Source organism: Pan paniscus, chromosome 22, assembly GCF_029289425.2.
Source record: "Pan paniscus chromosome 22, NHGRI_mPanPan1-v2.0_pri, whole genome shotgun sequence".
NCBI lineage: Eukaryota > Metazoa > Chordata > Mammalia > Primates > Hominidae > Pan > Pan paniscus.
In genome coordinates, this window is record NC_073271.2 from 25,348,706 (window position 1) to 25,364,545 (window position 15,840).

General features: G+C 38.4%; 1 protein-coding gene across 3 annotated transcripts in view; it reads left to right on the top strand.

The window, feature by feature from the left end:
• The window catches only part of MAP3K7CL (MAP3K7 C-terminal like), a 95,313-nt gene extending 80,237 nt beyond the window's left edge, over window positions 1–15,076 (top strand). The window contains exon 7 of one of the 3 annotated variants that reach the window (XM_057300953.2): window positions 13,229–15,076. In XM_057300953.2, the coding sequence (XP_057156936.1) occupies window positions 13,229–13,409 (181 nt within the window). In that variant the 3' untranslated portion in view covers window positions 13,410–15,076. The remainder of the gene's footprint in view (window positions 1–13,228) is intronic. The other 2 variants (XM_008965770.4, XM_008965775.4) reach the window with 2 other exon arrangements.
• Window positions 15,077–15,840: the final 764 nt, after the last annotated feature.

The following is a 15,840-nucleotide window of genomic DNA, read 5'->3' on the forward strand; positions in this document are numbered from 1 at the left end:
ATATCTTATGTTTATAAATACATGAGGTTGGTTTTCCAAGGGTTATTAATGATTATTATTTTCATTAATATAGATATGAAATTTCATAAAGGAATTGAAGATTATTAATAATGTGACCAGTATTGAAGTCAAAGGAAGATTTATATGATCAATAGCCTGTGAATAAATGTATCTTCTGGTGTGTGTATGTGAAGTGTGGTGGTATAATAAAAATACACACACACACAAAATTTAATTTTTACAAAAAGCGAATGAAATATATTTTGTGTTGAGAAGTTTGTGAAATCCTTACAATTTTTTTGAGACTCCCAGAATGGTGGTCGGACAGTATAGCATGATGGTGGACAGTATGGGTTTTGGGGCCAGACTTCTGCAAAACCTCAGTTAGTACCTTACAAACCCTTCCTTCCTTGCTTGGTTTGCCATGCTTCAAACATAAAATTGTATCTAGACTTTTGGCTACAGGGGATTAGAAGATGTTTATTAGGAGGTCACAAATACAAATTTTCTCTTCCATGTCTGACTATTTTCTTTTTGTTCTAAGAGTTTTGATAAAGTTGCTTGGAATACTCAGATTGCATGATTACACACAGTTGGAGTCCTACAAAAAATTTCATGAAGGAATTGAGGATTATTCATCATGTGATCCATATTGAAGTCAAAGAAGATCTATATGACGAATAGCCTGTAAATGTATCTTCTGGTGTGTGTGTGTGAAGTGTGGTGGTATGATAGAAAAATCCTCAGTAATTATGTCTCTATTTATAAACTCTTCAGACTGAAGGTACTGGAGGACTTTGTTATTTAAATTAAATTTATGTGGAGCTTTTTTTTTTTTTTTGGAAATGCAATACTCATCCCCTAAATTACATGTTCTGTAAGTTTTTTTTATGTTGCATTAAAAAAATATGGTAGGGGCCAGACGCAGTGTCTCACACCTGTAATTTCAGCACTTTGGGAGGCCGAGGCAGGCAGATCACCTGAGGTCAGGAGTTCGAGACCAGCCTGGCCAACATGGCAAAACCCTGTCTCTACTAAAAAATACAAAAATTAGCCTGGTGTAGTGGTGGGCGCATGTAATCCCAGCTAGTCGGGAGGCTGAGGCAGGAGAATCGCTTGAACCCAGGAGGTGAAGGTTACAGGGAGCTGAGATCGTGCCATTGCACTCCAGCCTGGGCAACAAGAGCAAAACTCTTTCTCAAAAAAAAAAAAAAAAAAATGATATGGTAGGATAATGACATGAGAGTGACTCCTATCTAATGTTTGAAACATATCCTTACTGTTTGCATTGAAAGCAATGATAACTCTGGGTACCACTACAACAATATTAAAATGAAAAAAGGGGCCAGGCGCAGAGGCTCACGCCTGTAATCCCAGCACTTTGGGAGGAAAGGCAGGCGGATCACCTGAGGTCAGGAGTTCGAGACTAGCCTGGCCAACATGGCAAAGCCCTGTCTCTACTAAAAATACAAAAAAATTAGTTGGGCGTGGTAGATAGCACGTGCCTGTAATCGCAGCTACTCAGGAGGCTGAGTCACGAGAATTGCTTGAACCCAGTAGGCGGAGGTTGCAGTGAGCCAAGATCACGCCACTGCATTCCAGCCTGGGTGACGGAGTGAGACTGTCTCAAAAAAATAAAAATAAAAAATAAAAAAAGGAAAAGTCAACTTCTAGAAGAAACATGGCTAGCAGGCTAGTGGAGGTATTTTATACAACCTTCCAGACCACATACAAGAGGGCCGGACCCCCTCGTTAATTACTTATATGCCTGTGTGTGTTTCTGCAGAACTCATCTTGTTTCCTTCCCCAAAGTACTTGAAGTGTCTCCCTAAATAATTGGCTAGATGTAGGGCCAAGGCCAAATTCTTTCATTATATATATATTTTCTTTTTCGTAAAGTCTCAAGTTCCTTTTTCTTCATTCTCACTTCTACCATTTGGGCTTGGGACTTATTACTTGAGATCTTGGTTGATGCAATATTGTAACTAGTTTCCCTGCCTAGGGTTTCTTGTTGCTAGAAAATGACAGCCAGTTCTTGGCATAGATTTCAAGGCCTACCTGGGGATGCCTTGGAACCTCTGTAGAACTTCCAATCTCATCCCTCAACTTCAGCTACATTGGCCTCCTCACTTCTCCCGGGGCAGGAGGTGGGTCCTCCAGTCACTGAGCCCCTGTTCACACCAAGCTCTTGGCCTAACAGGCCCCTTTCTTCCTTTTTTTTTTTTTTTTTTTTTGAGACAAAGTCTTGCCCTGTCACCCAGGCTGGAGTGCAGTGATGCAATCATAGCTCACTGCAGCCTCAACCCCCTGAGCTCAAGCAACTCTCCCACCTCAGCCTCTTGAATAGCTGGGACCACAGGTGCATGCCAGCATGCCCAGTTAATTAAAAAAATTTTTTTAAAGAGATGGCATCTTGCTATGTTGCCCAGGCTGGTCTCAAACTCCTGACCTACAGCAATCCTTCCACGTCAGCCGCCCAAAGTGCTGGTATTACAGAGTCAATATCAGCAATAAAGGACTGCTAGGAGGAAAATTGCTCGAACTCGGGAGGTGGAGGTTGCAGTGAGCCTAGATCACACCATTGCACTCCAGCCCGGGTGACAGTGCGAGACTCCATTTAAAAAAAAAAAAAAAAAAACTACTAGGATACATTGTTAAATTGGGAAATATGGTAATATCTTATATTTATAAATACATGAGCTTGGTTTTCCAAGGATTGTTAAAGATCATTATTTTCATTAAGACTTTACTGAAGTGGAAATTCATTTTGCAACATGTCTTTTCCCAAACAGTCTTTATTTTCAAGCAAGATATATTGGGCCAAGTGAATTTGACCCAAGTAGTTAGCTCTCCATTTTTTGATGATTCTGTTGAGAATTTCTTTCTCATTATTTCATAAAGTGTAGCTGATTATGTTGCCTCTAGCTTGGCTGGCGTAAGCTAGATGCAAAGAGAGACGCTAACTAAGGTATTTTAAAAGACAGTTTTTCTTTATTGGAGTCGTTCAGACACTGCTTAAGGTTTGAACTCCAAACTGAACTTCTCTCTCATCTCCAGAGGAGGTCTCCCTGGATCAAGTTTGGGAGAATTTGTCTTAAGAGGCGTGATGAGAAGAGTTGCTGAAACTGTTATTTTAAATCATATCTGTTGGATGGAGAAAGAGAGTCAAACATTTTCTAGGATTATAAACTCAGCATTGGCTGAATCCAATTTAAAGAATCGCTTCTGGCTTATGACCAATGATGTACGAGAGGTCTGTTATATTTTTACTGATTTTTTTTTCTTCTCCATGTGAAAAAGGTGGGAAGGACTTTCTTGAAAGCTTTGAAAAATTACCAAGAATTCTGATATCTTTAAAGAACTCCTGCTATCATTTTTATCTAATTCTTTCTAGGCCTTTTGCATGTGAATAGACATTTTAATATAATTGCATATACAGTAACGTGGAATGTATAACATGATTTTTTCCGTAAATATTATAAGCATTTTTCTACAACATACCTAGCTTTTTGTGTATGTAATATGAAAGTCATTGAAATGAGATATAGACATTTTATGGCTTTTGAAATCTATCACCAAATTTAGAAAAAATAAAATAAAAAAATGAAATCTATTACCAAATTGTTTGACAGAAATTTTTAAAAGTATATTATTAAACTACAATCAACTGTAAAGTTTGCTTTGTTCCAGATAAAGCATTTTATCTCATCCAGTAGAGAAACCACTTATTTATTTTTTTGGTATGAAATATTGTATTGGGTACTTTGGTGTTTAGAAGATTAACTGAAATGTCAGAAAAATAGACAGACTCTTAGAAAAGTCAGATTGAAGAATGTTTTATTTATTCATTTTAATTTTTATTTTTTAATTTCAATATGTTTTTGGGGCACAGGTGGTGCTTGGTTACATGAATAAATTCTTTAGTGATGATTTCTGAGATTTTGGTACACCTGTCACCCAAGCAGGGTACACTGTACACAATGTATATTCTTTTATTCCTCACTCCTCTCCCACCCTTTCCCGAGTCCCCAAAGTCCATTGTATTATCCTTATGTCTTTGCATCCTCATGTTATATATATTTTTATAAACAATTTTATTTTATTTTATTTTTCTGAGACAGTCTTGCTCAGTCGCCCAGGCTGCAGTGCAGCAGTGCGATCTTGGCTCACTGCAACCTCTGCCTCCCAGGTTCAAGCGATCCTCGACCTCAGCTCCCCGAGTAGCTGGGATTACAGGTGTGTGCCACCACTCTGGGCTAATTGTTATATTTTTAGTAGAGTCAGGGTTTCACCATGTTGGCCAGGCTGGTCTCAAACTCCTGGCCTCAAGTGATCGGGCTGCTAAAGTGCTGGGATTACAGGCATGAGCCATGCGCCTGGCCAGTTTTATTTGTTTTTAATTGACATGTAGTAATTGTACTTAGTTATGGGGTCTAGTGTAATGTTTTCATACATGGACACATTGCATAATGATCAAATCAGTGTAATTAGCATATTCATCTCCTCAAACATTTGTCATATCTTTGTGGTGAGAACATTCAAAATCCTCTCTTTTAGCTATTTTGAAGTGTACATGATTGTTAACTACAGTCACCCTACTGTGCAGGAGAACACCAGAAGTTATTCCTCCTGTCTAACTGTAACTATGTACTCATTGAATAACCCCTCCCCATACCCCTCTTCCTACCACCCTCCCCAACCTCTGGTAATCACTATTCTACACTCTACATCAATGAGATCAACTTTTTTAGATTCCACATAGGAGCGCGATTGTGTGGTCTTTGTCCTTCTGTGCCTCATTTATTTCATTTAACATCATGTCCTCCAGGTTCATCCATGTTGTTGCAAATGACAGGATTTCATTTTTTAAAATGGCTGAATAGTATTCCATTGTATAGATATATCACATTAAAAAATCTATTCTTCTGCTGATGGACACTTGGACACGTAGGTTGATCCTATACTCTGGCTATTGCAATTCGGTGGTTTTCAGTATATTCACAGAGTTGTGCAACCATCACCAACTTTACATTTCCTTCACCCCAGAAATAAATCTGGCACCCTTTGGCAGTTACGCCCCACTGACCCTTGACTTCTGGACTTTGGCAACCAATAATCTACTTTCTGTCTCTATGGATTTGCTTATTCTGGACATTTCATACAAATGGAATCATATAATATGTAATCTTTTGTGATTGGCTTTTTTCACTTAGTATAATGTTTTTAAGGTTCACCCACTTTGTATCATGCATCAGTACTTCATTCTTTTTATTGCTGAATAATATTCCATTGTATGAATATATAATATTTTATCCTTTCATAGGCTAATGGACATTTAATCGGTTGTTTGCACTTCTTGGCTATTGTGAATAATGCTGCTATAAACATTTGTGTACAATTTTTGAGGTAGACCTATGTTTTCAATTCTCTTGAGTAGGTTCCTAGCAGTAGAATTGTTGGCTCATATTATAATTCAATGTGTAACCTTTTGAGGAACTGCCAGATTGTTTTCAAACGGGTTGACATTTTATATTCTTGCCAGCAGTGTATCAAGGTTCCAATTTTTCCACATCTTTGCCAACACTTCTTGTGCCTTTTAGATTCTAGCCATCTCTAGTGGGTGTGAAACAATGTGTCATTGTGGTTTTGATTTACAGTTCTCTGATGGCTAATGATGTTACACAGGTTCTCCTGTGCTTCATTGGCCATTTCTATGTTTTCTTGGAGAAATATCTCAAAGATCTTTTGCCCATTTTTTAATTTGGTTGTCTTTTTGTTTCTGAGGTGAAAAATGTTACATAATTTTAGTGTGTTCAGGCAAAACATCAGAAAGGGGTTTTCATATGAGGCTATCAAAATCAATGTGAGACTTATATTGTCATGTCTTTTTAAAATGTATAAAATGATGATTGGGGAGTAACATCTCATCTAGGGGAACATATCAGGATGGGGCAAAAGGGTGCATATGTAATTTGCAAAGGCATAAATTAAAATTAGTGCAATTTTGATTTGTTTTTAGTCATATTTATTCTGAGATTTCTAATAACAGGAGATTTTAAGTTTTTTTTTTATGTTTAACCAGAAGGATTTATTTCTTTAGGATATTCCCAAAGGGAGAGGCTTTTAAACTGTGTTCTGAGGAGTCTCTCACAGATTCGGGAGGGAGAGGGTGTCAGGCAGGGGACTGTACCAAGATCAACCAGAGAAGGACCAATTTTTTTTTTTTTTTTGAGATAGAGTCTTGCTCTGTCACCCAGGCTGGAATGCAGTGGCGCGATCTCGGCTCACTGCAAGCTCCATCTCCCCGGTTCACGCCATTCTCCTGCCTCAGCCTCCCACGTAGCTGGGACTACAGGCGCCCGCCACCATGCCCAGCTAATTTTTTGTATTTTTAGTAGAGATGGGGTTTCGCCATGTTAGCCAGGATGGTCTTGATCTCCTGACCTCGTGATCCGCCCACCTGGCTTCCCAAAGTGCTGGGATTACAGTTGTGAACCACCACGCCCGGCAGAGAAGGACCAATTTTATCCCTTTTATTTGCATCCCTTCAGGGTATGACTTTCTTTGCAAAAGGATTCCACAGCAGGGTAACACTGAAAACCAAACCTCACTTTTATATACCTAAGATATTTTTCTTAAATATTTACTCAGCCTCCAGAAATTACATTTTCATTAACATAAATACACAGTAAATGGAGATATTTCTCCACAAGTGTTTGCAGGATATATAGTAATGTGGGGAAAAGTTCTATCTTCTCTTTCCTATGATGTCTGATATGAGTAAGATGCCTTCTGGGTAAGATATGAGATTTGAGTTCATTTTCCAGCTGTGGAGATGCGTTTCCCAAGACTGACTTGGCTAGCAAGAATAGAAGACGGTGCCTGGCTTGTAACAGACTTTCAATAAATACTTGCTGAGCAAATGAGTAGAAGAGCAAAGGCCAGCCTCAGTTCTTTACTTTGTTTATGGAGACAGAGATGTAGCCAAAGGTATTCTTTCATTTTAGTATTTAGGTTTTTGTGAAATTTCAATATCCCAGATGCCATCAGGCTGTGAGTTTAAGCTGTTAATGCCCCAATCACAATGATTTGGGTATTTTACACCACATAATTAGGTGTAGCCCAGTCATTTAATGGGAATTTCATTCCCAAGTATTTCTACACCTAATTGTCTGCCCGAAACTATATTAAATTTATGCCTAGTGTTCCATTATTGGAACACTAAATGTGGGAGTTATTTATATCCTACTGCTCAAGGTCATTGCCAAGATCTGATTTTTCAAATTCAAAAAATTGCAACCTCAGGCGTTAAGTGGGTTAAAAGGGACAGCATATTTACTCTTCTCAGTGAGAGCTCTTTTAAGTAGGTTTCCCTTGCTGAGGAAAGAGGCTCAAATCCAATCTCTGGGGTAGCAGAGTGAAGAAACCTTTTGCTGTTCACTTTCTTCCTGTCCCAGGATTAATTCTTGTCAGGTTGATTGATAGTGGGAATCTCCACTTCCTTTAGGTGGTGGTTCTTAACCGGAAAATTCTCCACACCTGCCCCACCCTACATTGGCAATACTTAAGAGACATTTTTGGTTGGTGAGTGTAGGTTTGCTATTGACATCTAGTGAGTGAGGCCAAGGTTGCTGCTAGACTTCCTACAACGCCAATGTATAGACAGTGCCCAGTGACAAAGAATTGCCTGGCCCACAATGTCAGTTGTACCAAGGATGAGAAATCCTGCTTTGGAGCAAGTCTGACTTCCTCCTACACGGGTACAGTGTTGCCCTTTGCTTCCCAATAGATATTAGTACATTTCTTCATGCATTAAGCATTTGTACAGCTTCAACAACATAGTCTAGACTGAGCATTGGAAATCTCAGTTCAGTATCATTTATTATTCCTCCACCTGGATAAAATGAAGGTAGACTTTGACATCCTTTCTGTCATCTTGAGGCATTGACTCCTTCTGTCCTGTGTATGAATGCTTTTACTCGGACATAAGTCTCTCAAGATCCACCAACAATACAGTCTAAATCCCTATTTAAAAGTAAAATTCTCCCTATGATAAAGGTATTTTATTATATTATTTCCCCAAATTCTTTAGCTCACTGGGGCCAAACTGTCTAGAATTTTGCCTTTCCCAAATAGAAGTCCCTAGTTAACTTTGAAAGGGCCAAGATCCCTTGTAGTGGTCTCCTCAGCACAGAGAAATATTTATTCCAGTGATGGATCCATGTCTCAAACTCCTGCAATGTAAAGAATCTCCTTAATTTTGGAATTAATTTCCATAAAGTTTGAAAGTTTTCTTAACCAATTGACTTGGACTTTCCCTTCCCCTATTTGTTTAGTAACTAAAAACCTTTCCAGGCATGTGGCTTAGGATGGAGGCAACAGATGAGCTATGGTGGACTCCAAAGTTATGACCTTTTAGGCTATTGAATGGCGTCATGTGGAAAGCTATGTTACAGATTCATGACTGCAGAAATAAGATCTCTCTAACTGTGGTCTTCTACCCCCATATTACATTACACTGAAGGAAACGATACAAATAGAACCAATAAATCAAAGGCAGAACCACATTCTAGCCTATAATACATATTGATTTGTTCTTCAGATCATCTATTTATAAGATTGTTTTTGTAGCTTGATGTGCCAAGGTTTAATTATGAATTGCTAATGGATGAGCATAAATATGTCTATATAAATAGGTCCTGGACAGGAAACAATAGACATTTTGACAGTTTTCATTGGATATCTGTATAATTACTTATCAAATACATGACACTAATTTAGAAACATATCCGCTGAGTCTTCTGGGTTCCAGTAAAGAAGAAATTATTATTGACTTTCTCCAATGCAAGATCAGACTAGATAATTTAGACTATTCTTTCAAATTGTAAAAATCTATGATTTTGTGATTTTTTTATCTCTGACAATCAAAATTAATGACAGATAGCTTCAGGAGTTTTACATGAGGTTAGATATGGAGCCAGGGAAATAGCCATTGTTATCCCCATTACCACCACCTCCCAGACTGTGATTTGAAAGTAAAGTCCACCTAAATCATTTATATGACACAAGTAATTTGAAGAGAAAAATAGAACAGGAATAGATGATCTGTTTGATGCATAGGGGATTTAAAGCATGTCTCTCTCTCTTTCTCTTTTTTTTTTCTTTTTTTTTGGAATGGAGTCTCACTCTGTCACCCAGGCAGGAGTGCAGTGACATGATCTCGGCTCACTGCAGCTCCACCTCCCAGGTTCCAGCAATTCTCCTGCCTCAGCCTCCCGAGTAGCTGGGATTACAGGCACACACCACCATGCCTCGCTAATTTTTGTATTTTCAGTAGATACAGGGTTTCACCATGTTGGCCAGGCTGGTCTCAAACTCCTGACCTCAAGTGATCTGCCCGCCTCGGCCTCTCAAAGTGCTGGAATTACAGGTGTGAGCCTCTGTGCCTGCCTCTTTTTTTTTTTTTTTAAATTTATATAGGCTTTACTCATTAATGTTTAAAAATAATTACATGAGGAATTTTACTAATCAGTATTTAATTATTGACATTTACTACCTAAGCTATGCTTAGGGACACAAAACTCCAAACATTTAATCAGAAGATAGGCTTGATTTCTGGCTCACTCTTATTAGCTGTGTGACTTTTTCCTTTAAATGGAGCACTTTCAGTTTCTATTTCCTCATTTTTAAAACATAAATTACTGTATCTCTGAGCTACCTTTTTCTTCAATTATTTATTCAGTAAGTATTTATTGTGAGCCTATTCTATTCTAAACAGCATGGAAGATGCAAAAATCAGTAACAGCCCAAAGGAACTTTGTTTATATGCGTATCAGTGATGTACCTTATCTTCCAGTTTTGGACACTTTCTAACATCTGGTTTTGCTCAGTGGACACCAAAGTGGGTATCCAAGGCAGGCCATTGGGTGCAGGAAGAAAATACTAGAACTTTTATCCTTATTTACTCCTTGTCTTTTTTTCAGGATAACTGCATTTTGATAGTTTCAAACTTAGAGAAAAATTGCAAAAGTAGTATAGAGAACTCCCAACCGGGCGTGGTGGTTCACGCCTGTAATCCCAGCACTTTGGGAGGCCGAGGCGGGAGGATCACCTGAGGTCAGGACCAGCTTAGTCAACATGGTGAAACCCCATCTCTACTAAAAATACAAAAATTAGCCAAGTGTGGCGGCACACACCTGTAGTCCCAGCTACTCGCGAGGCTGAGGCAGGAGAATCGCTTGATCCCAGGAGGCAGAGGTTGAAGTGAGCCGAGATCACGCCACCGCACTCCAGTCTGGGTGACAGAGTGAGACTCCATCTCAAAAAAAAAAAAAAAAAACAACACTCCCATATATCCTTTACTGGATTCACCAGTTACTAAACTTTCCCCAGTTGTGCCTTATTCTTCCTCCCACGGCAGTACTGGGGTTTTCTTTCTCTCATACACACACATATACATATATACATATGTGTATGTATATATGTGTGTAAATACATGTAGGTATACATATGCATATATGTGTGTCATCATGCTCCACATTGCCCTAAACACTTCAGTAAGTATAGTCTAAAACAATAACATTCTCTCATTTAACCATGGTATAATAATTAAAATCAAGAAATTTAGCATTGATATAGTATTATTATTTAATTCACAGTCCATATTCAAATTGCATCAATTTCCCAATAATGTTCTTCAAAACTATTTTTTTTCAGTTCAGAATAGCACATTGCCTGTGTTGTCATTTTCTTTTTTTTTTTTTTTTTTTTTTTGGTTTCTTTAAATATGGAGGAGTTCTTAACATTTTTAAAGATACAGGTTAACAATTTTGTAGAATTTCCCTGAATTTGATTTTGTCTGTATGATTAGATATAGATTGTACATTTTTGGCAAGAATACCACAGAAATGATGTGTGTTTCACAGTGCATGTGATGTCTATTTATCTCATGACTAGCAGTGTCAACTTTGGTCATTTGGTGAAAGTGGCCTTCCAGTTTTCATCACACATTTCCCTTTTCAATTAAGTAATTTGTAGGAGACACTGAGGTTACGTAAATATTTTGTTCCTTATCAGACTTTCACCCCCCAGGTTTAGCATCCGGTCTTATCCTGTTACATATCCGTATTTGGGTATGCTTTATAATGTATGTAATATATTGGCAGGTATATAATTTATGAATGAATATGAAGACATATGTAGAAGTAGTTTGGGTTTGTGTTCAATTTTTTTAACCAATAGTATTATATAATAAAACATGTTTGGAGACTTAATTGAATGAGATGGTCAGGCTGTTTTCTAGCTCTGGATTATTGAAACATTACAGGTTGTGTTTTGATGAGCAACCCCCCCCTTCCCCCCGCCCCTTGTTCCCAGTGGCCACAGGCTTATTTCCAATATAAACTTGAATATTATTGCTTTTCAGGAATATATGTATTTTCCTTTCTTCTTTTCGTATTATGTAGTGTCAGATCAGTATCTGATCAGTGGAAGAAGGAAGAGGAGAGGCTTTTAGAAATGTGGCCAACTGTAGTGATGAAAGAATGTAAGGAAGATAGTATTTGCATGTATTTTATGCTAAAGCAATGTTATTACTACTTTAAAACAAGAGTTCAAAACTGTTTCCCAGGAACACAACTGTAAAACATCAGGAGCTTTTCAGGGTAGGGGGAACCTAGGAGGAGAAGCCTTGGGACTGAGACTGGTGGCAGTGTGTCCTAAGCTTTGGTCATTTGGGTACAATGTCTGTGAATGATCATGAAGCAACTTCCAGATACTTCCACATCTACATTATTATTGACTCAAACTTTTTTTGTAAGTCATCTTTATGTAGATCTTCTTTTAATTAGCCTCCTTTTAGAGCACAAGATCTTTGAAATCATGGGTTAGATGTGTTGGTTTATATTTAAAAATACACATTAATTTAATTCAAAAGTCTAATGAAGCTTTCAGTACAACCTACAATCATCTAATGCTAACACCAGCAGTACAAAGCCTTCCCTTTGGAAAGCTCATCTAGAAAACTATGTATCTGAAGGACATTTACCAACTGTTTTTTGCCCTACAGAGGAGGAAGAAATGTAAGGCAAAGGAGAATTCAGTTAGATTTTGTCTAGGTTAGGATTACCTGACCTCCATGATGGAGACAGACCTGGTATCCTTTGGGTTATCATGTTTATTAAATCTACACATGGACTGAAGATCTTTAGCTCATTATTTATTTCCTTTTTTGAGACAGGATCTCACTCTTTTGCCCAGGCTGGAGTGCAGTGGCACAGTCATAGCTCACTGCAGCCTCAACCTCCCAGGCTCAAGTTATCCTCCTGCCACAGCCTCCCGAGTAGCTGGAACTGCAGTTGTCAGCCATCATACCCAGCTAATTTCCCAATTTTTTGTAGAGACGTTGTCTCGCTATATTGCTGAGGATGGTCTCAAACTCCTGGACTCAAGCGATCCATTTGCCTAGGTATCCCAAAGTGCTGGGATTACAGACATGAACCACTGTGCCCAACCTTTAGCTCCTTATAATGTGTATTTAAATCAATGAATTATTTACAAATATTAACTAAGAACTGAGTTTCTTTAAAGTGTTGTCATTACAATTTTCCTACAGTAGCTTCAGCCTGCTTCCTCAATTCTGGAGTCACACCAGCATCAAATGTGGACACATTGTTTTGTTAATTTGGGCTGCAATATATATGTAAGGATTAGGGAAAGACATAGGAGGTAATATCTACAAGGAAAGAGTTGGGATTCTGTAGTTCAAAGAAGTCTATTGGAGATTTGTTCAACTCAGATATAGGAAACAAAGGAAGATAACAACAGAATTTGGGGGGACAAAGACTCAGCCAAGAGAAAACTATAGTTGTCCTCTCTACAAGACAATAGGCAGCATCTTAAATTATGAAAAATTTTACACAGATATTTTTCTAAATTATTTTTACAATTTTCTGTATTTTAAAAATGATCATGTTTTTGACTACTAAAGAACCTATGGGACTTTTGGTGTATGGTTAGTATTTTGGAAGTGTCTAGTCGAGGTGCTAGAATAAAGGGATATAAAATTTGCAAAGCTGGACAAATAAAAGTCATTGGAGGCAAGTAGAGATGGGAAAAAATTCAGAACAGCAGAATGAATCATTCTACTTCCATCATGCTATTACTGAATAATTTAATTTGCTTGCATTGAATTCTGTGCTTCTTCCTGCCCTTTACCCCGAATCTTCAGGAAGGAGCTCATTGCCAAGTTAGATCAGGCAGAAAAGGAGAAGGTGGATGCTGCTGAGCTGGTTCGGGAATTCGAGGCTCTGACGGAGGAGAATCGGACGTTGAGGTTGGCCCAGTCTCAATGTGTGGAACAACTGGAGAAACTTCGAATACAGTATCAGAAGAGGCAGGGCTCGTCCTAACTTTAAATTTTTCAGTGTGAGCATACGAGGCTGATGACTGCCCTGTGCTGGCCAAAAGATTTTTATTTTAAATGAATAGTGAGTCAGATCTATTGCTTCTCTGTATTACCCACATGACAACTGTCTATAATGAGTTTACTGCTTGCCAGCTTCTAGCTTGAGAGAAGGGATATTTTAAATGAGATCATTAACGTGAAACTATTACTAGTATATGATTTTGGAGATCAGAATTCTTTTCCAAAGATATATGTTTTTTTCTTTTTTAGGAAGATATGATCATGCTGTACAACAGGGTAGAAAATGATAAAAATAGACTATTGACTGACCCAGCTAAGAATCGTGGGCTGAGCAGAGTTAAACCATGGGACAAACCCATAACATGTTCACCGTAGTTTCACGTATGTGTATTTTTAAATTTCATGCCTTTAATATTTCAAATATGCTCAAATTTAAACTGTCAGAAACTTCTCTGCATGTATTTATATTTGCCAGAGTATAAACTTTTATACTCTGATTTTTATCCTTCAATGATTGATTATACTAAGAATAAATGGTCACATATCCTAAAAGCTTCTTCATGAAATTATTAGCAGAAACCATGTTTGTAACCAAAGCACATTTGCCAATGCTAACTGGCTGTTGTAATAATAAACAGATAAGGCTGCATTTGCTTCATGCCATGTGACCTCACAGTAAACATCTCTGCCTTTGCCTGTGTGTGTTCTGGGGGAGGGGGGACATGGAAAAATATTGTTTGGACATTACTTGGGTGAGTGCCCATGAAAACATCAGTGAACTTGTAACTATTGTTTTGTTTTGGATTTAAGGAGATGTTTTAGATCAGTAACAGCTAATAGGAATATGCGAGTAAATTCAGAATTGAAACAATTTCTCCTTGTTCTACCTATCACCACATTTTCTCAAATTGAACTCTTTGTTATATGTCCATTTCTATTCATGTAACTTCTTTTTCATTAAACATGGATCAAAACTGACAGTTTCTAGTTTGCTCCTTTCTTAACCTCCTTTGTGCTAGATGTTGCGATGACCTAGCCCTGGTCCGAAACTGGTTCTTAGCTGTATTTGCATGTGCCAAAAAAAAAAAGAAGTGAAGTCCCCTTTCTTTCTTTCTTTTTCTCTTTCTTTCTTCCTTCCTTTCTTTCTTTCCCTTCCTTTCTTTCTTTCCCTTTCTTTCTTTCTCTCTCTCTCTCTCTTTCTCTCTCTCCTCTCTCTCTCTCTCTCTTCTTTCTTTTTTTCTTTCTTTTTTTTTTTTTGACAGAGCCTTGCTCCATCACCCAGGCTGGAGTGCTGTGGCAAGATCTCAGCTCACTGCAACCACTGCCTCCTGAGTTCAAGCGATTCTCCTGCCTCAGCCTCCCAATTAGCTGGGATTACAGGCGCCCATCACCACACCTGGCTAATTTTTGTATTTTTAGTGGAGATGGGATTTTACCATGTTGGCCAGGCTGGTCTGTAACTCCTGACCTTGGGTGATCTGCCCACCTCAGCCTCCCAAAGTGCTGGGACTCCAGGCATGGGCCACCACACCTGGCCTGAAGTCCCATTTCTTAGAAAGACTGTGATTTCACATACAAACAACTCAGAACTTCAATATTGAATGTGATGCATTTGTATCTTGAGATGTTTGCCCCAAAAACAGAAAAAAAGGAATAATTCATTAAAACAAGATGACCTCAGATAAATGAGTGGTTTTCAAACGGGCGTGATTTTGCTCCCAGGGGACCTTTGACAATGTCTGGAAATAGTTTTTGTTGCCACAGCTAGCATGAGGGAGTCCTACTTGTATCTAGAGGACTGAGTCCAGGATACTGCTAACCATCCTGCCCAGAACAGCGCCTGCAACAGAGTTGTCCACCTCAGTGTGACAATAGCACTGAGATTGATGTGCCCTGGGATAGACAAGTCTCTGGACAGTTTGGGCAAATGTGAAGGGAGGCATGGTGCAGGGCCACAGGTTTTTTTGCCACGTGATGCAGAGCTGGGAGGCCCTTATGCATGTTGATCTTCAATTTCCTCATTTGTGAAATGAAGCTTTTTGATAGACCTCAAAGTTTTCATGTTATGTGAGCCTATTCACCCTTAAGCTGCTTTAACATTTGACCAAAGGTGAAAGTCTCTACTGTTCTGGAAGAACCTTCTGTTTCAGTAACCCACCTCCTCTTTTTAGTATAAGGCTAATAAACACCAGTATAAAGGAGGAATTGTTCACTAAGTTAATACAAATGCAAAGTTAGCAGAATGGGAGGAAGAAAGGTAAGTTACTCATCTTTAAATATAAAGATTAGTTTTTGGACACTGCTCATCTGAAGACAGTTGCATATATTTACAAAATTCAAGCAGTCACAGTCCCTTCTAGAAAATGGGAAGCCGGGAAATATGGTTCCAAAATCTCTTTGCTTTACCAGAATGA